The 24,895-nt window shown below is 39.6% G+C and overlaps 1 protein-coding gene across 11 annotated transcripts in view; it reads right to left on the bottom strand.

Annotated features, from left to right (window-relative positions):
- ESRRG (estrogen related receptor gamma) overlaps nt 1-24,895 on the bottom strand; it is a 406,932-nt gene that overhangs the window by 222,320 nt on the left and 159,717 nt on the right. For 3 of the 11 annotated variants that reach the window (XM_030034642.2, XM_030034652.2, XM_030034649.2), the window contains one exon: nt 13,194-13,252. The exons of 7 other annotated variants lie outside the window; for them this stretch is intronic. In XM_030034642.2, the coding sequence (XP_029890502.1) occupies nt 13,194-13,252 (59 nt within the window). Of the gene's footprint in view, nt 1-13,098; nt 13,253-24,895 lie in introns of all 11 variants that reach the window. One more of the 11 variants, XM_030034645.2, reaches the window with a different exon arrangement.

Here is a 24,895-nt window from a genome sequence, read left to right as displayed (position 1 = left end):
TTTAAACAATTTGGTTTCACTTGCAAAATTCTGTACAGGGTGTGTGATTGGGTTTTTTTGACCACAAAAACATACACAGAAGTTATTTTTGCAGCATAAAAACAATAAAGAAACCTTCCCACTGACTTCTGTGAACGTTAGAGAGGTCTTAGTATGATTATAAAGAGATACAAGAATTACTTTGATTGATTTTTTTTTTAAATTTGATTCAATACATGAAATATTGTCTTTAAAATGATCAGACAATTTTCATTCTTAAAAAAAAAAAAAAAAAAAAAAAGCATTAAAGGAAAACAGAAAATTTAACCCAGCCAAGACAAAGAACTCTGTGAAATCACAGGAATATCTGCCTTGAAGAACAGCAAGATTAAGCTGCTCGTCCACCTTTAGGTTATAAAGGTGCCAAATAATAAAATTCCTTCTAAAACAAGTATGTATCTAAAAAAAAACCAACCCAAACAACATCCCCACACACACCCCTCAAACACCATAAAAAAAAAACCCAACAAAAAAATCTGTAGTTTTAAAAAATACAAAGTGAATATTCAATAAGAAAATATAATTAATTGGTCACTGTCGTGCCTGGCCACCTACTCTGTAGATCGCAGGTCTATTTCAAGCATGATCTTTTATACAGAATTATCAATTTCTAAGACTTTATTCTGGATAATATTTTCTAAAAGTTGCCTAAAGGTTCTAATATTAATTGATTATAGTTAAAGATCAGATACATTACATTACAATTTCAAGTTTCTATTTATGACATTCAGGTAGGTAAATGCCTGTGTGTATGGCTCAGACATTACCAGACCATTTACTGCCCATTACCGCCAAGAAAAGCAGCCCATACTAGAATAAACTGTGCAGCATTTCTGGCATTCGTTAAAGGAAAAAAGCTTTATAAGAAAAAGAAATACCACTGATTTTTACAGGTGTTTAATAAAGATAAGCTGAAAAAAGGGTTCCTATTTTAAGCTTGGTGATAGCTAAAAATGCATTCAAATATGTTCAAAAGCAATCTGAAGTCTCCTAAAAATGGGTGTTTAAAAGTATTCAAGAAAACAGTAAAAATGCAAATAATATTTGTCACATTATTGTAGGATATGGGACAAAAATGCTCATAAATTCAAAGAACCCTGCTGAGGCAAACTGCATTTCATTTAAATATGACATTATTTGGGAGTCATTAAAACAGGAATAATGTTTATCGGTTGCATTGTAAAGGTTACTATGAGAAAACAGCAAAAGTTTGTCCATAGTAGAATGAGTGGTGCAAGCGTAACACCCTTAATTTTAGTTGTTGTAGCTGTGCCATGGGAAATAAAAAGACTTAATGTAATTGATAATTCACTTCTGTAGAAATACTACAGCAAAAATAATGAGGAAGAGCCTGTATTTGCAAGAACCTTGGTCCAATATTCTAATGTCCTTCATATACATTACAATGAGACCGATTTAAAAAATAAAATTAAAAAGAAAAGGGTGCCAACAGTGACTGCTGACTTTCCATTCAGAAATGTCTTCATTCCTGAGAAAAAAGAAAGTATACCGTGCCTTGTGATTGCTACAAAATATATACAACTGCTCTCCTCCTTCCATTCAAACATCTTCCCTGATTTTTTTTTTTAATATGGAAGTATAAACGCACTAATGGGACCTTTAGGCTACACAAAAGTGGGCTAATATGTTGGTTTTAATACAAAAAGCCTAACTTTCACAATTAAAAGGGTCTAACCTTGCTGAAGAGAGATGTTTTCTAGCTATAGCCATGAAGAACCTTCTGCAACTTGAGTTGAAAAGCTTTCATTTATGTGGACTTGCATCAGTCTGTCTATACATGCTTCTAAAAACACAGAGAAATAATGCTAAAAGATCCCCAAAACTCTGGAGTTGCCATTTTGAACCTCAAAGTGTTCCCTGCAGTCAATCAGCAGCATTAATTGCTGGTTATTTGTACATGGAAATCAAGATGTAGATGCACGCAGAGGCCTTGATTACACAGACGTTCAGTCAGTGGCTTGACTATTGTAAGTAGTTTTTGGAGAAGCAATCAAATTAAGCATCCCATTAAACATCTGATGTAGGTAAATCAGCTCCCAGGTCTTAAAATTTGATCCATCTTGCTTTCCTCCATCTATTAGATTCATTTGTATTTGTAAAAATCAATCATGCACTTGCCTTAGTCTTGCTTTAATTCTGTCAATGAATTTAAACGCATCACATACAGCACTTTGATGTAGTTTAAATTCAGCTATGAAGACCCATTATGGTTCTGAGTTAAAATAATTCTGCGTCATGCCCTGTTAGACAGTGGCTTACCTGGAAGAGATGCGAGTCACCTGGACTGCCCGTGAACTGGTCTCTCTTCCAACCCATGCTGTGTCTGTTCCCTTCCAATACATATTGGGCTGTGCAGTCCGAGGGGACAGAGAAAGGGGCTGGGATGTTAGACAACGCTTGCTAACGAGGCAAAACTCCCTCAGACACGCACGCATTACTCCCTGAGTCGCCACCTTTGTCAGCAGCTATGGCCGAGCAGGGTTTTGGGGAGGACCCAGCAAAACGCTCGCCAGCCAGGCACAGTTCTCACCTAGCGCCTTCGTTCGGAGCTCAGCGTTGCTACTATTCAAAATGTGTTTCTACTAAACTTCTTTTTTTTTTTGGTGGTAGTACAATCTGTACTACTATATTTTCCCACCTCTCAGATAAAATGCGTGGCCTTTCCTGAAGCTGTTCTGAATAGAAACCGGAATAACGCCAGCAGGCTTTTGCTGAAGACCTCCACGACGGGCCCAGTCTGCATTGCACCACGCGGTACGCCATCTCCCGCAATCTTCACGTGGCCTACACCAATTTGTATTCATGTTATTTTCTTTGAGCTTGAAATTGATTTGTGATGTTCTCTCTGAAGGCTCACAATTTACATAGTTTGCCATTATTCCTGCGTCACACACTACTCCACGTCGCGGGCTAAATTCTTCGCCACAGAAGCGGTCAGGCGTGGGCTTAACTTTAAGCACAAGAGGTCCTATGGGACGTCCCTGCTACTGCTCACATGCTACACTTAAGCATACGCTTATTTACTTTGTCGTGCAGTAGCCGACACCCAACATATCTTCTTGGAACAATTAAGAGTGGACGCACAATAACTGCAAGCAGAATCGGGTTTATTGTCTCCACAGATTTGCGCTAATATACCAATGTCTCAAGGCATTGCTTCATTTTCATAACAAGGAGGAGATTTAATTTCTGTGGATTTCTGTAAAAAGCAATTTGGAAACTTTGCAACAATGATATTGCTTCCCATAAATGCCAAATTGGTAAAAACATCATAAGAGGCAAACACAGCACATTCACAATATCATTTTTTCTATCTTAAGTACCAGCATTATTCAAAGACATTATACTGCTAAGTATCCAAATAATTCATTCATTTTAAGGATCAAAAGCATAATATTATTTTGTTAAATTAAGCTCTCTCTTTTCCAAATCCCTCTTTTCCACTTAAACTGAGGGAATAAAGGCATCTGAAAATGCCTGTACATGTGAGGCTTTTATTTTCAAGGTTTCAGGGTTTGTTCTGCTCTGGTTGGGGTGCACACTTGCCTTCTTGCTGAGTACCAACATGCAAAAATAATTGCAATAATAATTGTAATTCCCTGCTTTGGGTCATAAACGAGCCTCAGGTATCATCACGTTGTTCCTACCTTCCATTGCTAGCAGGAAGGAGGAGGTTGGCAAGGGAAAACTGCTTACCTTTAACTTACTGGCACCACTGTAATACAGTATCTCTAGTTAAAAAGAAATTGTAATAACTGAAAGTGACTGTTTAAAATGATAGCAAAGATCAAAAATTCTGACTGTGGTAGGTTGCGGGGGGGGGGGGCAGACAGCCCAGTTTTAAGCGCACCCCATTAATTGATGAACATCAGGGCTTTGTGGTCATTTAACACTCCCTATAAATGAAGACTTGATAACAGTTATTGATCTCAGTTTTCCTGGAAGAGGATCCTTAGGCTCAGCAGTGAGCAGTTTTGCTTCTCTCGGTTCATAAATACAAGAATAAAGCTATTGCTCAAATGCCACCCTAACTGCAGAAAATGAAATAAAAGTAAAATTTCAATACAGTGTGGAAGCAATACAGGTGTATTTCCACAGGGTTTTTTGAGTAGATATCCCAAGGTTAATATAATCTCAAATTTCCTTATGGAAAGTGCAGAATTGCCACAGCTGACCCCTGCTATCATTTGAAAATATTTTCTTAGTGAATGTCTGCTGAAACCATAGAAGTTATAATTTACTGTTCTTATTTATTTATTGAGCTTCCTTGTGTTACCATGGAACTTTAATACCTCTGAAGATTAATGCGTTTAGCCTAACAACATACAAGATGGGACTATGAGCATCTCTGCTGCCCAGGCAAGCAGCTGAGGCAGGGAATGGGGAGTGTTGGGTTGTTGCATCCCCAACACAACTGCGTCACAAGAAACAGCTGGAAACAGCTATCGTCTCTCCTGTCTTACTCTTTTGTCATTCAAAACTTTTCCCCATTTTCCTTCTCTCTAGCTTTTTCTCCCTAAAACTCTGCTATTGGCTCGTCAAATCAAAAGCTGATTTTGAAAACTTTCTGTGATGCTGCCAGAAGCACCTACATCACTGATAATATATTATCACACGATTTAAACAGAGAAAATTAATCCCCTCTCTCTCTTTCCATCTCCCCTTCCCCAAAATCAGAAAAACAATCTCTACATCTCCTGACCCCCAGTTCAGATTAAACCCGGACGTTGAAGAAGAGACCTAGAAAGAGGTGCACGTCCCTTCCAACGCGGATTTAAGGAGAAGCTACACAAGTAGATGAACTGTTGAACTCAGTCCTCTGTCTTAAAAATACATTTCATTGGGGTCGTTAATGCATGATATAAGTACCCAAAAGATGTAACAGAATTCTGAAAAATGAATTAAGGACGTATTGCCATCTCCAGCAAAATAATAAAAGTAGAGAGATTAAGAGGCAGCATATCTTTTTGAATTGTAAAATAGGTTTATAGGTCTTCTAATAACAACCTTTACTCAAACCTTACATAAATAGGCTTATATGATACAAATATTATGTGGGCTATGTGGAAACTACAAGGTCCCTAATCATGTTTAGGGATTACTTGACAGAACAGAGACATTTCATTCCTATTGGACCTAGGGATTACAGCAAAGAAACATCTAATATTCCATTTTTTAATTTCATGCATTTTTTATTTACCTTTAATGATGCTGTATATATTCATCATCCTGAAATATTAAAACAGTATGAAAAAAGTAATAAATTGGTGGAAAATTTAGGGAATGGGAATGCAACAGCACGCAAATCATACACTATCAAGTGCTTGATACACATTTAAAATTACTGCCTAGTACAGCAAAGCCAAATTCCTGGCAGATTTCTGAAGCGCAAAGTCACAATAAGAAGATCAGCAGAACAGACTGAAATAATAGAATATTCATCCCCCTAATCCATATGCAATTCTTTAGGGCTTTTTTTTAACAATGCATATGAGGTCTGACTGTATTCAGGATTTAAATAAGTTGTCTCTCTCTCTCTCTCCCCCTCTCTCTCTCTCACACACACTCTCTCTTACTCCGTATTTTTGTTAAAAAAAAAGTATATACAGTTATCATTTCTGCTCTACTGCACCCACATTGACAAGGTTAGCACATCCTCTCACACCTCAGATGAAACAATAGCATTTTAAACAACAAAAGTGTTAAAAGAAATACATTTATTCATACCACTGAAACCTCCTGCAACGGCTTTTCCCAGTTATCCTGGGAAACGGATTTTTTTCTTTAAAAATTTTTTTAACTCTTTCCTACTTCATTCTAAATAATTACTGTTAATTTAAAGCAATTTCTCATTTAGTTATTGGCAATAAAATTTTGAAACCAGTATTAAATCTTTGAGATCATGCCTTGCTCTCCAGACAGATGTAATTTTAGATCTAGTATTGTATAAAGGGACAGAGACCTAGAGACAAGTAAATCATCACTCAAAAGACAGATGCTGATGATAATAATGATACATGTAGAAAACGTGCGTGAGGATGGGTGATGGGGAGGTGTAGTATAAAACTTCCATTGCCATGCATGAGATTACTGAATTACTTTCAAGTAGTGCAAAGCTACAACTGAGTTATAGATGTTCTTCCAAACGGGAGCATGAAGAAATTCATACCCTATCATACAGACATACAAAGCCTGATCTCGAGATCAAGCAGGTTTTACACAGGTTTAACTCTCTGATTAGGCTGCAGAATATCAACACCACAGACGCGTGATATAAAATGAGGATATAAAAAGAAAGTATCCAAACATAAGACATTTGCAACAGTAACATGCACGTGGACTTGCTAAATAAAGGTGCCTACATGCGATAGTTACGATGGCCACATGCAGAAAGCAGCTTTCACAACCATCACGACAGCTCTTGTCACAACTCTGTTAGTGAGGCGAAGGAGCACTAGGACAGGTGATGCTACATGGAAAGCCATCTGGTAAGTGAGAAAGAGCAGCCACATCCTGTCGAAACCTGAATACCTAAATGTGGCTACATCCTATTTGTAGTAACAGGTCTCATGAGAAATGGCCCGGGGTGTAGATTGCTGCCGAGCATTTACCAGGACTTTGGGTTTCTACCTGGCGAGGAACACGCTGATGCAGCCCCCTTCAAATCATGCTCATGTGTTATTAGCCAAACTATGATATCAGTTAACATTGCTATTCAAATTGCAACGTTACTGTTTTAATTCAATACAGACTAAACAAACGATGTAAAACATATTTAATGAAAGATTTTTCTTTTTGGTATGGAACCTGCTTTTCTTTGGTAGGAACCTGCTGTGATTTATGCAGCTGTGACACCAGTACCTGTCCATATTGTGGTGCCCATCTACTGACACAGAGTCCAAACTTATCGGTGGTTATTGCTTACAGATACCTAATAATTATTGATAGATTGGGGGGGGGGGGGGGGACGACGACATAACCATACTGAAACCAGCAGGAACAGTCCAGCAACAACAGGGCTAGAGTACATCCATCCTGTTTGTATATTTTGCTGGGATTCTTAGAAAGGATTTGATCTGTACTAGTGAGAAAGGTGTGTTAAGCTGTATAAGGAAATAAAAGACAAATGAACATCAAACTTCTGCTAGAAAATACGATGAATAAACAGGGTCTATTAATGCACACTGAACTTTGGAGAGAAAGCCTGATAGATGCCCTGCAGAGCTGCACTGGACCAGATCTGAATCTGAAAGGCACAGGTGGCAGCAGCTTTATTGCAAACATACCACCGTTTTAAAAGACAGGGCGATTAAGTAAAAGTACAAAGTACCATTTCATTTTGGGGGGAGAGAGCGGGAGGAAAAAAAAAAGGCTAAAGAAGGAGGCAAGGATTTTTCAGAGAAGAATAAAGAGCACCCAGTGAAGATTAGGGTATGCCTAAAATACATTAGTGCTACTCTCCCTTCGGCTAGCCTGTATTTTACAGGACATAACACATGTCTATATGAGTCTTTGTTTCAGCAAAGACAGCAACTCTTTGTGACAGAGAAGGCTAGAAAAGAACAGGAAAGCTTTTGCCCAAATTTCAAAACTTTGTTCCAAGGCACACAGCTACTAAAGCTTTTCTACAAGTGTTTGTAAATACGGTAAATGCTTTTTAATGTGCACAAGGAATATTTTGTTTCCTCGCACTAATTCAGAGAAATGGTTCAACCACCTTCTTTAGAAAGTTTCTAAGCAAGCAACGTGAGACATATATTTGGAATATGAAAGTTTAATCCTACTCATTAAAACATGACAAACTTATAATTAATTGAGAATGGAGTCAATAATGAGAACATCCTTCAACATAATGATGTTGGTACTATCAGGTTGTAATATGGGAATATGTTACAGAAAGTGAAGTACAATACGGAAAATTACAAGTCAGTTTAAGAAAAGAACAGTCTGAAAGTTTTTCCTTGGGTCCAATCTTTAAAACACAAATTTTAAATCCTCAAAAGTTACATTTTCCTGGTCATCAAATGAGATAATATATTACATTGTTTTCCTGTGATGAGGAATAATTCAAGGTCTTACATTGCCTGATTAATCTCACAACCAATATTTAGAAAAGGTTTCTCTTTGAGCTAATCAAACTTGACAAAAGCAATCTTCAAACTATGCCACATTCACTGATTTGTAAGATCTCTCAAACTTGTGTTTTATTAAATGCAGTTTAAATTAGCAACAGCTCTAAATCCACCTGCTTATGATACCCTCTGACTCTCACAGACAGTACATGAGGTAGGTAAAAAGAAAACACATGCAAATCAAAATTATTAGGACAAACCTCTTTTTTTTTTTTTTTTTTTTAGATGAAGGATGCCATTTTAATTCTAAGACAGCACCCAGCTACATCCCTATTGGTCACATTATGGTGCATTTTGGCGGGTAGTTGCTGATGGTATTCAGTTTACTTCTTCTTCTGGAGCTAACTGCCTTGACCTTACTGGATAAGGTATGTCCAGTGATTCCTCCAAACAATGCCAATTTCTTTATACATATGAAAGAGGATAACTTTCAATATATAATTTTATGACATTCTTAGGCTTTCGGTATCACAACAGTATCATTAGATTAAAGGACACTCCAGAAGAGCAATGTTGTGATGGTACAGCTGTTACCATGAGCATGACTGGTAGGGAAGCACTACAACACTGACCGGTTGGGAACACTGTGGAGAAGCATGTAAATACCATCCCAACGTTCACCTTCACTACCTATTAGCGTTGGCAGTTTCCTTTCTTTCTGTGAGTGGTCATACACGCGTGAACAGGATTTTGCCATGGTTTGAGAACGTGTTTAAATGTGGTTGCCTGACTCCCAGCACGAAAAGAGATTCCTGAGTTAGCACAGCGGAGCGGATAGAAGAAAAATATAGGAGAGGTGTAAGTATCAATTTTCTGCTGCAAATATTCCAAAAGGAAATCAGGCCTCCAGCTTACTCCTCCTCTCAAGTAACACCTAAGTTCTGGATAAGTAAGTTTGAGCTACTGACTCCCTTTTATTTCCTCATGGTTGTGCGTGATGGAGATACTGTGTTTTAACATAGGCAACGTCTATGATCAAATAATATAATATAGTACAATATTCCATTAACAAAGACTCACATGTATTAGAAGTTGCTAGTGCAAAGCTTTTTCAGACCGAAGGAAGGATATCCAAATATTGGGTAACACACTCTGACTGGGAAGACTATCAGTGAGTTTCTCTGTTTGTTTATATAAATGGGCCAATGCTTTTTAAAGCACTTCAGAGCACTTAACTAAAGCAAACAAGCACTTGAACTTTAAATATCTAGCAAGAGAAGCTATTGACAAGTATGACGTCACTTAGTAAATCCTAATATCTTTGCAACCTTTCATTCATACAGTCCCTTCATGAAGAGAAGCACCAGGCCTTCATCTCAACTTCAGCTCTACTGCAAGATACAGAGTGAGCAATCGCCTAGCCCTCTTCTATTTCTTTTTCTTAAAGCAAACTGCTTTATTTTCTCCTATAAGGAGATCCTGGGCCCACAGTAGTATTTGGAAAGCAGTTTCTGATTTTGAAATCTTATTCGCTCTCTTATTTGGCCTTTAAAGTAGGATTTTTCCATTCTATGAACCTCCTTTTTAATTCCTTGCTGTCCATGAGTAGCTAAGCCTTGATTTAGGAAGATAACGTTTAGCAAACACCGTCCTATTAATTCCTAACAGGTGAATAATGCTGTGGGAATAGCTTGCTATGCTCAGGAAAAGGGTGCCTTTGGTAAGTAGTCTTGTAACGGCACGAGCGTCATGTGCATCTTTTAGGTCTTCATACTTATAATACACTCCCTAGCTAGTGCATTATGTACAATCACACCGGTCATTTTCTGACCTAGATTGGCGTGATCTGATTCACATATACCTTTCTGCTAATAAATCAGCATCCAAATGAATAATCTGAAAGATTATTCTGTAGCTTTGGACAGTATTTTTTTTGGAAATGTCATGATTTCATGTGGGTCAAGTAACATACAACTTCGTAGCTGGACTCTGTCAAATCACGTTTGCTGTATGCTCTGAGAAACAGTATGGATTTATGTATTTTGAGGAATGGCAGTTTTCAGAAGAATGCCACTGATGTATGCCAGTCCAGCTCAAGTATTAAGGTGGCCCTGAGAACCAAGAAGGTGGTGCTTAAAACAAGCTTTTCTATTCAGTAGCAGGTACATCTTATTCCTTAAAATCCTGCAGCGCATTTTGATTTTTATTTCTCTCTGAATGTGTTCCACTTGCAGTCTGCGTAACGTGGCAGAAGAAAGGTGATAGAATAAACCTTTACTTTAACCTGGTCATTACCATCTTAGAGAAAGGAAATAAAGTATTTTTAAGCTATATTCTGAAGCTCATTAGCCACATTGGGATTTCAGTTTGCTAGTTTTAGGGGACATCGCATGTTCTGAAAGTGGTACTGGCTGTTTAGGATTTGTACTTGCTAGTCTGGTAATGAACATTCTTGAAACCCTATTTTGTTAGAAAAAAAACCTCATAAATGCAGTTGAGAATATGAACTACTCCATGCTAAGGCCTCAGTCTACGTACAGTTCCTAAAAGAAATAGCTTTGAAAATTCTTTGAAATGCCCTGTAAGTTATAATTGGGTTTTAATGTATAAAACGGCTGAATAATTTAAACGTTTGGAAAAGAAAACAGTCTTTCCTAGAGTTTATGAAGTGATAAGTCTATTTCTTAGAATAATTAACTATGAAGCCTGATTTCAAACATGAGTGTCTACTAGCATATGCTCTCCACTGCTGACACTAAGATCATACAGTTTTATCAAATTAATATTCCAGGGCCCGATTCTGATATTAAATCCGCATTCCTCACCTCCCCCTTGAGTAAGTGCCCTGGTTTCTACAGAAGTAATTTTACTTCCCAGTCTTAAACAAAAGTAAAATCAGGATTAAGCTCTGCTCATGATGCATTTTGGTTTACTGAATGACACAAGTTAGATTTGTATGTACAGCATGCATATCATGACTTCCCACTCGAAACTTAAATAAAAAAAACAAGCCCAGAAAACTAGTAACATTCAAGGAAAATACAATACTCATTCACTTAAAGAAAATTATTTACTAGCAAATGCATTTTAGAAAGATGAAGTACAGCCAGGACAGCAAAAGCATGGTTTTGGGTAAGAATACCCCCAAATAATGTCCCATTTTAGAATAGTGATAAAGGAAGACTATGACAAAAGAAAATGTAATTCAGTTTTGAAGACACTGCAAATAAGTAACAAGATCTAATTATTTAGAAAGCCCCTCAAGATCCCATGGCTTTGGCAGAAATGAATTAAAGGGTGAAATTAAAGAACAGAAGAAAAGCTTATACAAGATGAACTGAGAGAGAAAAAGAGACAAAAGCAGTGAAAAGAAACAGACCCAGGGAAAGTACTGGTCTACTTTATTCTAATAATAGAGTCATCAACAGAGTATCTGTACACACTAACGCCTAATTTGAGCATCCTGAATTCTGATCCTGATTTCCAGAGATGGCAACTACATATTAAAAAAAAATAATACTTAAATTGCTCATTACTAGAAATAGATTGATTTGCATGAGAAAGGTGCAGAGTTAGCTTCCCATTTCATTTACGAATAGCAAGATCATAAAATGAAGTCTCAAAGTAAGTCCTAACTCCCAGGCTAACACTTCCCTCCTGTTGGCAACAGCATCGTTGCCCACGGGACCCGTGAAATAACACATACAGCTGCCACAGGGAAGAGGCAGTTTGAGTGAGCCCAACAAAAACAGAACAAGGGCTTAGGAGATGAGCATAAGAAGTTGCAATTCTGTTCAGTATTCAAAGACAAGCAAATAGAGAAACATCCAAGTGGGAAACACCACCAACAGTGAAAGGCCTGTCCATCCGAGCGCCTGACAACACAGGTCAGGAGCAAATAGCTCAACCCAGTCAGAAGCTTGGGACCGCTCAGCAGAAGTGGAAGGATTTGCTCATGTGGAACAACTTCCAAAGCTGTGGTCATGCTCAACTTTTCTACTTCTTATTAGCTTTCCTCCCTTCAGCAAAACTTGTTGGTACACATGGTCAGCCACTTTGTTTATTCTTAAGTACGTCAATGTAAAATGACCAAAGAAACATGAGTTTACCCTGGTAGAGAAGCTGATTGCCAGAGTAATCCAACATGGTGTATGTTGGGCACAAGAGATGATGGCTGATATTCCGCAGTCAGCACATTTTGAACTGCTTGCTGGTTTTAGGTTTTAAATTGTTTACTAAATACTAACTTTAGCCATAGTTTGGGTTTTTGGGGGGCTGGGGGTGAGTGGGTGGTGTTAATCTAAGCAAATCACCAAGGTATTAGAAAAACAGCAGCTAATTTACCTGCTGCTTTAGAGAATAGCTCAGGGGTCTAAATCATTGTTTTCCCATACTTCCAGCTCTACGCTAAACATTAGGTTGTCAGAATTGTCTTCATCCCCTGAACACTACATGTGAAAAACTTATATTTTTGTATTCTAATGCTTTATCTAAGCATGGCTGCTTATAGAGTTAAGAGCCACCTTAGTGTTCTTCAAAACCATACTGAAGTGCGAGATAGCCCTTTGTTTTGAAGGTAAGAGTTTGTTTTACCCAAAACAGCAGCTTGTCAACTTCTAGAACCTTCAGCCACTAATCTCTCTCTCATCTGTAAGTGTCTAACATGTGTTTCCTTGTTTTAACTTACCGAACATTTACAGCAGCCCAAATGCATTTATTTAACATAACTAAAACGCCACCTCTGGTCACCCTGGACTCTTGGAAAGTTCAAGAGCAGGGCCAAAATTTGAAAGCTTAGCTTAAAGATTAAGCGTGAGCCATTGTGTGTCTGAAGCGATACGCTTCCGGAGGCAAACAACCCCCCCACTGCTGGCTGCAGTCTCCCACCACCCCCGGCAGCTCCTGGGTGCTCGTTCCACCAGACAAATCGCAGAGGAGAGGGAGCGAACCCCCTTCGTGGACTCACCATCCTTTTTTAGTCACATTCACTATGCATTGCATTAGAAAATCGTAACGGTGTTAAAATATTTTGGCAGGATTTGTTATGGCCAGATCACTCACTTCCTTTGGGACACACAAAGCCTCCTCTGGCAATGAAACAGCCCAAATGTCAGCAAATCCTATAGAACAGAAAACGGTCTGTCAATGTAAAGCCTAAATCAATCTCCAATTAAACAAAACAAAACTCTATAACATAAAAATGTACATACAGAGAAATGAAACAACCTAGAAATGTTCACTTTTTATTAAGTTGGGTTTTTTTTCCCCCCACCCTCCAGAAACTTTTTAACAGCATTACAATGTATTCATCACAAGGTGCTATTAGAGCACAAGCTCACTCCAAGTGTTACCAATTCACGGACAGATTAGAGGGCACATTAATAACATAGTTAATATGAAGTGTTTAGAGCCTTTACGTCGGTGACAAATACGACTCAGCCAAATTTCCTGACCATTGAGGCCACGGAGGAACAATTTGGTAGATTTCATCAACAGTTCTAATTATGTTCCTGTCAAGTCGAGAACAAAGTAATCCATAACTGGGGGGCTGCTCGGAGACAGTGCCACGCGAGAGTAATTTATGCCCAAGACACAGGGCCCTCGCTGTAGTTAGTGTGCACAACGCTTGACTAACAAGTGGGTTCACAAAAAGGAATTTATTAGGGGAAACGCAGCCCTCCAGCTCCAAGCGGCTCATCAGGTGCAGGCTTAGGAGGAGTTACGAGGCAAAGTCTTCTCATTTATACAAGCAGCTGAAGTCCACGCTGGCCTCCGCGGGTTTTAAAACGCGGGGTTTCAGCCCAGAGCGTGGCACAGGGCTTCTGCCGGAGCTAGGCGAGCCTGCAGGCAAGGCGCGACCCAGCGCTTTTAAAAAACATTTCAGTCCTTGGGACACCGGCAGTGCCACCTCAGAGGCTGAGCGGTACCAATGCCCTTTTGCGATCCTATAAATAACACGCTAATGAAAGATGCAAAGGCATTATTAGTAACAGTAAACTGAAATGTCACAATACACGACGCATTTCTTACCACAGCCTGACTGGGAAACAAGCTGAGAAAGGGAAGGAGGGAGGGGGGGTAAACGGGGAGAAGCTGTCATGTAATTTTGAGTCATTTTCCACTGTGATCTATATTGGGATGTGGCTTCTATCCTTTCAAATGGGATTGTTTTATATATGACACTCTTGCTGCATTTTACGAAAAGGTAGGAATGTCTCCCTAGCGCTAGGAGAAGCGCAAAGCCTGGCAGTGGTCATTCTGGACCGGCTACTTGCATAACTAGTTAAGACGTTAGAGAAAGTAAAATGATGCATTTCAAATGTAATTAAGAACAGTATCTGTAAACACAGCGAAAAATAACATCAGCAAAACTTAGATTCATGTGATAAATACAAAACGCTTAATGGGTTTTAAAGCATAGTTTTCTGAAGGTAGCTGTGGGCATACACTGCTGTCAGCAGTTTTAGATTTTTATTTAACAAGACAAAAGACACAGAACTTTTTAAAAAAAAAAAAAAAAAAAAAAAAAGGTCATTTTACAGCCCTTTCTTTGATGGTGAAGACACAAGCTTATAAAAGTGTTACCAGCTAACCAAAGCAGCAGCCTGCTTTAGCGGACGAAACATCAGCTCGCATAAGGGGAATGCTCAGAGGGAGGACCTGTTTCAGAGACGGGCTTGCCATGTGGCCCCGGGAAGGTCGCCTTCTTCACCTGCATTCCCAACTGGTAGAATGGGTGCAAATGTGTGAAGGCAAGGATGTTGCCCTCATGTGACGTATCTTACCAATGGATTTTTGGCTGTACAAAAGTGTTACTAGCTTCACTGAACTATTGGTTTTACTTCACCTTTTAAATACGAGTTGAACACTGGCACAGAGTGAATGCAGAGCACGGTTGTGGAGCACTACACCAAAACCCTGAGCTTCTCCTTTCATACTCTAGTAAGGTTTCTTACTAAAATTTGCTTGAACCTGTAAATTCTCTGCTATTAAGTGTAGGGAATTTCCCAGCCTCTACTGAGTGGGATAGTATTAGTCTCGTGCAACCAAAGCTTTACAGAATTATGATTACCTGCACCCTTTGCATCCAAGAATAAAAAAAACCAAAACAACACTTTACAAGCATTGGTTGCTTAAGCTTCACAAGGGGGCAAAGAGGAAAGGGAAGGACACAGTCCCATTCTGCAGATGTGAAAAGACAAACCTCTCTGGTAAATCAGACAGACAGTAATTCGGAAGCCAAGCGATGCCTGGACGTTATAATTCCCAGACTCGTGATTCAGTCACAAGACACGCTTCCTTTCCTGGTGAAATGTCATGCTGCCGCATGCTTCTGTTACAGAACACATCTTAACCAAGTGTAGCAAAAGCATGATGATCCCATTAAGTATCTAACATCTAATACCTTGTGAAAACTAATTTAGTGCTTTATCAAATCTCTAGTTTGTATGTAGAGCATAAACTGGCTACATTTGCTAATAGGGCAGATTGACCCATCCCATATATTATCAAACCACATCAAAGTCTGCTGGAGGACATAGCCTTAGCTACTTATTATCCCTTGCATTAACTCTCTCACTAGCTACTAGACCAATACATTTTCCTGTAATACATCTGTCATGATTTTGCAGAGAAATCAGCAATTCTGAACAGTGCAGCAGTTAGAGACAGATAACAGGACTAAACCCATCATGGTCTCCTGGCTTTCCAATCTACTGTTAATTGGCACAGACAGAAGCTCTTAGAGCTAGACTTGCACAACAGCATGCCACTGCCAGGCCCCAGAGATTCGGGCTCTTAGTTAGATTTGTATTTTTAGAGCTTTAGTCATTCACATGATTTCTTCACAATTTATTACGTACAAGAGAGAAATAAAGTTGAATGCCAACACCTTCAAATTTACAAGATTTTTTTTTTTTTAGCATAAAAAAGGGTATCTTAGGCAAGAGAACATGTGGCTTAGTAATCAGGAAAAAAGTTCTAGAACATTACTGATAACAATGTTAGCAATATTAGATCAAATGAGAACATCTTTCTTGGCTTGGATGCTGTGCAATCATATTCCCACATGTGTTATATTTAGGGTCTTGTTTGTGACACTGTATAATGAATTATATATCTGAAGCCATGCTTCTAACTGTCTGGGAACTTGCATATATGGCTAATAGAGGGTTGGTTGGTTGGTTTGGTTTTAAATCACAGTTGCTACTGTTTTCTGTTAGATAGTGTTTGTCTTTGGACTTGGAAACTCTGAGCCATTGTACATGGGTCTCTAACTGACCTTTTCCGACCATTTGACTACCTATCATCACTGTAACCGAGAAGCTAGTGCTAGAATATTAAAAAAAAAAAAAAAAAAAAAAAGGCACTAAAACATACCCTCTCTTCAAGAAGAAACTAAATCCACTCAATGGAAATAAAAGCTCTCTCTCTCACTTTGCATATATGATTGTATATAGTTCTGAAATATAATTACATCCCTCGTGCAGCCCTAGTCATTCACATTTAATTCTACAGCTTCATTTGTTTTCTCTTTGCACAGTTTCTCAAGCACTGTCATCTTTTCCCTTATAAATTCTGGCCCTCCATATCTTTAAACACTAATATAAACAAGTAAAAGGCATTTGGGGGGGGGGGGGGTGGTGTATTATTAGAAGTTTTGTAGTTTCTTGGTGATCCAAGATTCCATTAATGATAGGTCATTTTTAACCCAGAGAGTATTAAAAACTGCTTACAGCCCAGCTGTGGTTTAGCATCACCAACTCAGGCCGATACAGAGAGTATTCTACTGGGTAAAACTTCTAATAAGTAAACTTCTAGCCAGGAGGGGTTAAATTAGATTGGAAAAAAAAAAAAAAAAACCAAAAAAAAACAAAACAAAAGAAAAAGTGCACAGTGAGTTAAAACATCACAATTCTACGTTACTGAATTGAACTGCAAGTCTTTGGAGCTTTATCCGCGCCCCCCCCCCCTATTTTTCTTCTTCTGTTTTTATGTTGAAATCACAGGAACTACGCAGCCTAGCAAGGCTGTAATCACTCAGCAGGAACCTGGCACAAGCACAATGCAACCACCAGCCAGGCAGCAGGAAAATGAAGGAAATCTCTCTCTCCCTCCCCCCTAGATTTCTTAAAAGGGGCTCGGCGTGAATGAATCTTCCCGGTAGCCACCAACAATTTCTTATTCCTTCCGAGCAATCATCAATTTCAGCATCAAGTGGTTTAGTAGCTCTACAACTGGTAGTGGCAGCGGAGTAAGCCCAGCATGCAAACGTTTTGGCTAATTTAAAACCCTTGTGCTGCCGAATCAAACATGACAAGACAACAGTAAAAAGAGAGGCTATTATCCCAAATGAGAGTCAGCGGATGGCTGAAATTGGCTTGAGTGGCAGAGACAAAAGAGGTGGAAGGAGCAGGGACAACCAGGCATGATAATACCAGATACAGCACAGACTTTCTCCCCCACCCCCAGTGCACTCACACATATCGCTACCTGGAGGAAAAAAGGCAACATTTCCAAGTTTCATGGCCAGGCAGAAAAAATACACTTAAGATGATTCAAAATAAATTAGTACCTGGTAAAGCATCTGCCCCACGGGTACTGAAAAACTTAACTTACAAGAGACGTTGTCCTTTCAATAGAAACCCTAACACTCCAAAGACTAAAACTGTCATTTCCTACCTGAATTCATGTCCTGCTGCCCAAAGTTCATTACCGTGAGTTGAGGGTTGGAAGCACTGATTTAGGATAGAGTAACCTTAAAATGAGAATAATCTGTAGCATGGCTACTGGTGAATAGCTGCTCTACACACAGAGCTCACTAAGCGCCCAGATCTCAAAGAGCTGCTGGGGAGGAAAAGTGGAGGGCAGAGGAATTAATTTTGCAAGGCGTTTGGGAGACCACAAGCAGACTGATGATGTTCAGAGCCATGAACCCTGGTGATGGCTTGCAGCTCACAGAATGATGACCTGTGGGATCACTGGAGAGCAAGCAAGTTGTCTTTTGCAAGATTAACAATTTAAAAGTGCTGAAATTAATTTTGTTTAATAGCTGTGGGTGCAGACTCCTTACAAAGTAGGTTGCAAGGTCAGCAAGCCTCCTAAAACCTTTTAAAATGCAGCTTTTTATAGGGACAGTAGATTTAGGGTGGCTTAGGGCTTAAAGATCTAAAAAGCAAAAGAAGTGTAAGAGGTCATTTCCTACTACTTCAAGATCTTGGGTGAAGACACATTCTCCGTTTCACTTCTCACTCCATAACATACACTTACTGGTACATTCAAAGCTACTTGAGGCAGTATGGGTTTCTTAGGGTAGGCAAGGTGAAAAAAGACATTGAAATCAAACACGAGAAACAGATTAACCAGTACATAGCAGGCTCATCAGAGTCACACTGGAATGTGCCTACCTGTGTTGCAAAGAGGTGGTGGGAAGAAAGGGAAAAAAAAAAAAAATATATATGGGAGAAAGAAACTGGGAAGGGAAAGACAAGGGCAGGGAGAGTGCTCACACCCTTGTCATCACTCAGAAGTAGTTCACCTGTGGTTCACATCTGTCTCCTTATACGAGACCATTACACTCTAAATTACTGTACTGTACCGAGTGTTTCAAGGAACAGCTGGGCTCAACACTGAAACCCAAATCAACCATTAAAACACACTTGCTCAGCTTCACACCCAAGTACGTGTGAGCTATCACTCACAACACATCAAAATACGCTGACTAGCGCTCCCTTATAGGACACTTTTGTCCTACATTTTTAGCAACAGCATCCAACTAATTACATGGGTAAAGTTTGTAATGAGTGCAAGTTTGGGAAATAGAAACAGGGCATTTATTTTACACCACACTGTAGGATGGTCTGAATTTGCTGAATTAATCAATATTGCCTTGAAAAGTATTCACATTTTGTGCAGTTGGGCCTCTGTGAAAGGTGGAGTCATGAATACAAGCAGGAGTCCACAACCCCCCAAAACCATGCATCCCAATGCAAAAAACATTCAGTATTTATACACATCCACCTGAAAACAGTCTTGCAAACACATCTTCCCAGGGAACCGAGAAGCCCAGGTGCAGTTATGATCACGATGGATACAACACGCGGGTTTGTTTCATCCTGCCCACTTCTTAAAATCTTTTTTCCCCCCAACGTGAAGGAAACACAGGGTTTACTTTTCAGAGAAAAACCAAAACAGTAACATGCCAAGCAGTGGACACGCAAGCCGTGGATACATAGCCTACCCTGGGACAGGTAACTGTTACCGAACAGAGAAACCTGCGCCGCTTGGCCATACAGGCAAGCGGAAACACTTCAGCCTTTGCGGTCAGCCTTCAGGAGAGAAGCGTGTTGTCCTGCGTAACAAAACTGAGTTGCTATGATCCTGCAGGTGGAGGGGGCCATTTCCCTGGCAATGAGGTAACTGACAGTCATTAGAGAGGACAGAATTAATTCTGCTGGGAGCCTGTCGCTGACAGTGGCCAAAGCGAACACACCAGCCATTTTTCTCTGCCCCTTCCACAGGGAGTTAGAACAAAGAAAGGAGCCCCTGGGAAATGCTTAGGACATCACAAGAAAATCATTTTAGATCCATATTAATACTGCCACCGAATACTGCGTGCTTTCAGTCTGACACACGCTGCTGTATGTGGTATTTGTTCCCCTTTTTTTTGTCTCAAAGTTGAATTCATATCCTCACACAGCACTCCAAGAAAAGCCCAGTTCACAGTTCAGCAAGGCACTGCTTAAAAGGCAAGCCTGATACAGGTCCTTAGGGCATCTCATCCATCCTGTACTTGGATGGCATTCTCCACCAAGGGACCCCATTAGGAAGGAAGGGCAAACTGAAATCCTAACCCAAAGCAGCCTGAAACAGCACCAGCATACTGGTATAGCAGCGATGGATGAGACTCCATTTGTCTTCAAAGCATGGGAAGCCAATATATCTGCTTCACTGCAAACTCAACTTTACTTTCCAACCTTGTGGTGTACTTAAAGCTAAAACGTAGATCAGCTTTCTATCCAGGGATAAGGCAGCAGGGAAGTGTCACCCAAGACTCCAATTAAACAGATTGGAAGTGACGCACTTCCAATGCAACTCCATACAGCAAAACACCCTGAGATACACTCTCTGTGTTTAAAATCAATTGCCCAGGAAGGCATCGCCACAAGCTACAAAAGATTTCCTTTCCCTTCCATACAGGGGAATAACAGAAGCATCTTATGCTAGTACAAAGCTTGCTGGAAAACGCAGTTGCTGTAAGAACGCTATCAACACCAGAGATATCACAGATCCTACTCTCCCTACAGAAGGTTAGGCCCTTCCAAGCAGGAAGAAACGATATGTTTGTTCTGTGGCCAAAGTAATTATAGACTTACCTATATTGCTTTATATTTCTCTTTTATGAAAAGAGCTTTGTGTCATTGTTGAATGAGCTGAGTTGTGAGGCTAGTACTTATCTAGAAGTCTCCGAGCTAAACTTCAGTTTGGCAGAAGCAGATACAGCTTCACTCACTTCAGGAAAGGTGATTCTGTTTATACCAGGTCTGAACATGGCCAAACAAGCTTCTTTTAACACTGCTTGTTAAAATATTTAAGCTTAAGTAGGTGTAATTCCCTCATGGATAATATATAAGTACACATCTTTGGACTTCTCTTTGCACGTTAGTATAGCAAGTAAGTAACATTACAGCCTGAACTCATATTCTTCATCCATGGGGGCTGTTTCAAGGAGAGCATAGAGATTCAAATAGCATAACATGAAACATGCTTGGTAGAAAAGTATTATATTTTTGAAAGCTGGTGACCTGCTTATACGAATCTCTAGCCAGGGCTCTTATTTACAGTTCAGTGGTACCTGTTGTTCCAGGTGAGCTCCTCCTGCACCAGGAGCTGTACAAGCACCAAGGGAGAAGACCACCATGACCAATACATACTGCAACTCAAAGAGACCAGCCAGAAGAACTGCTGGGAATTGAATGCACATGTTTCTTGTGCTCCAGCCAGGAGCATAAACCTAAAGGTTATTTTGTCCTAGTGTAGCACCATATCACCTCTAGCGCCAATTAGGCTGACCAGAACTGTATATATCTACCTGCCTATTCAATTCATATCAGGAAGAAAGGAGAAAGAAAAAAAGGGGGGGAAGCAAGGTCAGGTACTTATGTATGAGCCACATACCTTGTATGAGTAATAGCAACTTCACACGGACCCAAACCCCCAACCCAACACCAGAAACTCTGCCTCCTCCTGCTCAGCGTGCAATTAATTGTCAATAAGTCAGCTCACTCTGAACGCCAGACCAGTTCTCTTGCTATCCATGTGCAAGATGACAAAAATATCTCCCACCAAAAACCTTTTTATGCATCTGTGTTTATTGCCTCTATAAATCCAGCAAGAAGGCTAACCTAGATATTCTGCTAATCTACAAAACCTGATTAGTGTGGACCAAAGACAAGGACAGCTATGCTCTCTGACATGCTGAGAAAGCTCACACGGTGTCATCCTAAGTGACTGCAAAAACCGTATGGATGAGATGTCTAATGAGACTGTCCCAAATCTCTTACTTAAACTCCCTGCCTCAAAGTTTTGACCTTTTTTCCCTACCTGGCAGACTTTGAATTGGTCCTGGCCAGCAGGAGAGTGGGAGTAATGCAAGAACCACCCTCTTCAGTCCAATTCTCCTTGGGATCAAACATTTCTCATGAAACAAAGATGCTGCCTCAAAAACTTGGTTTTCCTCAACCTGTAAAGTTCTAAAGACCTCTCAAAAAAAATCTCCACAGCCTAGAAGATGGCAGTGAAACACAAAGTCCAACCACCCCCTCACCATTGCTGTGCCTCGGCAGTTTTTCCTGCCCACAATATAAAATTATTTTTGAATGACTTGCAAAAGAGGGGGGAGAGGGGAAAGTTGGAAAAAAAAGACCAAGATCTTGGCAGAAAACAAAAGAAAAGAGACCAAAGTCAGCCAGCCTGAGCTGCAAAATGATTTCTATGAGCTTATGCCTCTGCGTGACACAGGTGAAAAGAGCTTGCTCTTTCTCTGAAACACCAAAACCGTCAGATTCTGCCAGTGATGTTTGATGTGTGTGTGTATATATATCTCCCTCTATATATACACATATATATGTAGATAGTGGGTACTAACTTTACTGAGATCATTGCCATACCCAGGATTATTATGCATCAGTTCCAGGAGAAACATCAAGCCTTGGTCATGAAACCCAATGTTATTCTCTTCACCTCACCATCTTCACTCCTAACAAGCATGAGGCCAACAGACACCATATCACATAATAGTTTTCCCAAAGCCATGGTAAGACTTAAATGAATCTGATGCTCGTTGCAATGCCCAGAAAACTGGGAAGCTTACTATTTTCACTGGGGGGGGGGGGTTGAATCTTGCAATCACCTTTGAACTTCTGTCTGTACCACTGGGACAAATCCATTCAGTACCAGAAGAGAAGCACTAGGAGGGCTTTTATGTTTCAGTACAAGAAAAAAAAAGAGAAGAGGAAAAAAAAAAAAAAAAAAAAAGGTGTTATGACATGTCCTGTTCCTATTCTGGCAATAAATAAATAAAGAAAAAAAATAAATAAATAAATAAAAAAAATTTAAGATAAAGCCTCCTTCTGTCAGAAAGAATGTCCCCTATTTTCAGCAGGATTTTAGGTCTAGTCCATGCAGAAGATTTCCAAACTGGCTGTTATTGTAGCACCAAAAGATGTTAAGAATATTGAGCAAATTAATCAAAGCACCCCGATTCATAAAACAAAACAAAACAAACAAACAAACAAAAAATCAAGAAAACTGAAGTCCAAGAAGAAAACAGGGCAGTAAACACTGAATTAATTTTTTTTGTCTCTTTTCCCTCAGGCACATAGAGCAGTCATTAGGGAACAGTCCGAAGGAGCTGAGGAAACTCATTACCAGTACGGCAAAGCATGGTCAGGGGGCCGTTTGGGTTTTTTTCTATCTTTCCCTTTCGTACAGGGACGAAGCACGAAGAGACTTTTGGGACCTGACCGTGTTACAGAGCGGGAACGACGTGCCTCCAGCCTCGCTCTGCAAACCATTCCATCAGCAGAAGTCGCCAGCAGGTCGGAGACAGACTAACTTTTCCAAGGTATTAAATTAAAAGATGTTGAATTAAGTTAAATGCCCCACATTGAATTGACATTTCCCTTTTTTAATGCAAGCTAAGATTGATGAAAAATACCACTTATCTACATTAAGGGTCAAAATATCCAGCAAAAGAAGCCTCTGGTTCAGCGCGTCAGAGCAAAGTCAGTCTTACATAATCCGGGGACCAGAACGCGGATCACATTCTGATGATCCAATTAATGGTGGGATACTCTGCAATCAGCCAGGAAGCAAGGCCCCTAACAGATTGTGGGGCTGTAACATCAATTTCTTAAGTGCATTTAAAGGATTACAAATGTTAGTCCTGGCTTGAGATTGAAACACCTATTGAGGTGCTCTGAACCACATTACAGTAATTGGGTACCTGAATTAATGCCATTTCTTCTGATGGGCGAGTTGAATACATTGGAATTACGGATTTCTTTTGCTGTGTTTCACTTTCAGCCTCCCCCCACCCCCACAACATAAATCTGAGGCAGAATATCTCTTTTTATCCAGATAGCTTTAATTACAGCCCTGAGGCACCCAAGTACTGTCCTAATTTTACCTTCTGCATTGTTTGGGTGCATTTCCCTTTTTTTTTTTTTTTTTTTTTTTAATTTTACTTATTTTACCATGCAATGACATCAAGATGGGAATGAAATTATTTTTTTCTTGAAGCTTCAGGGGGAAGGGGAAATAGGCTGCTGAGAGATGGAGAAAGAAAAGTCTTTCTTTTCCTTCCCATATCCCTCTTCCACTATGTAAACCTTTTTATGCATGCACCAGATACCATTTGCAGTGTTTTACACCTCTAGAGAGCTAGAACTAGGGCTGCCTCAATTAGTCTTCTATTCCTTCTGAGGTCAGTTCAAGTAAAGGTCTCAATCATATCAAATTGGCAGGAATGCTAACTACCTGGGTATTTCAGACCGTACAGGGTTCAGCTAAAGAGCTTTAAAAACATGTAGCTGGTTTCAAGAGTATTCAGTGAATATACAGCATAAAGCCATACGTGTGTGCCAGACACTAAACTTACTCACCTGGCATATGAAATGTTTAAAAATCTAAAATCGATTAGGGCATAGGTTTGTTTGTAGGACTTTTCAGCCAGGCAGTGTCTCTGTTAGATTGCAGTACACAGCATACAGGACACACACACTTACCTCTTGTATCATAAGAGTTTTGATAATTAGAATTATAACAGGGAATTCCAACCATTTTTGTCCTCGGCGTATGTGGCACTGACATTTCAGCGACCTCGACAGTGATTTCTCACTTGCAGCTAACTGGAATGTACACAACCATGATATAATTCTCACGCTGTGAAAAAAGGGGTGGGAAACGGAGCGTGGTACTCCAAATATTCCAGTCCACTCTGTACATTTCATTTATCTGGTTACAGCACATCAAGTTTAGATATCGTTTTTAATTACTCAATTTTTTGAGGTCTGTTAGCAACTGAAGTTATAAATATGCATGCAAGTATATACGCATATTTTGTCTTTCATGTATTATATATCCTTTCTGAGGTATTCCAACTTTTTGTCCTATATTCAGGATTCCTTAAGAAACTGTGATGCTGCAGCAATTCTGCTTTAATTTTGGTTTTGCTTAAGATAACTGTAAACAGAAAAAATATG

This window comes from Aquila chrysaetos, chromosome 13 (genome assembly GCF_900496995.4).
Source record: "Aquila chrysaetos chrysaetos chromosome 13, bAquChr1.4, whole genome shotgun sequence".
Taxonomy (NCBI): Eukaryota; Metazoa; Chordata; class Aves; order Accipitriformes; family Accipitridae; genus Aquila; species Aquila chrysaetos.
Note: the sequence above shows the minus strand (reverse complement) of the source record. Positions and strands in the feature narration are given on the sequence as shown.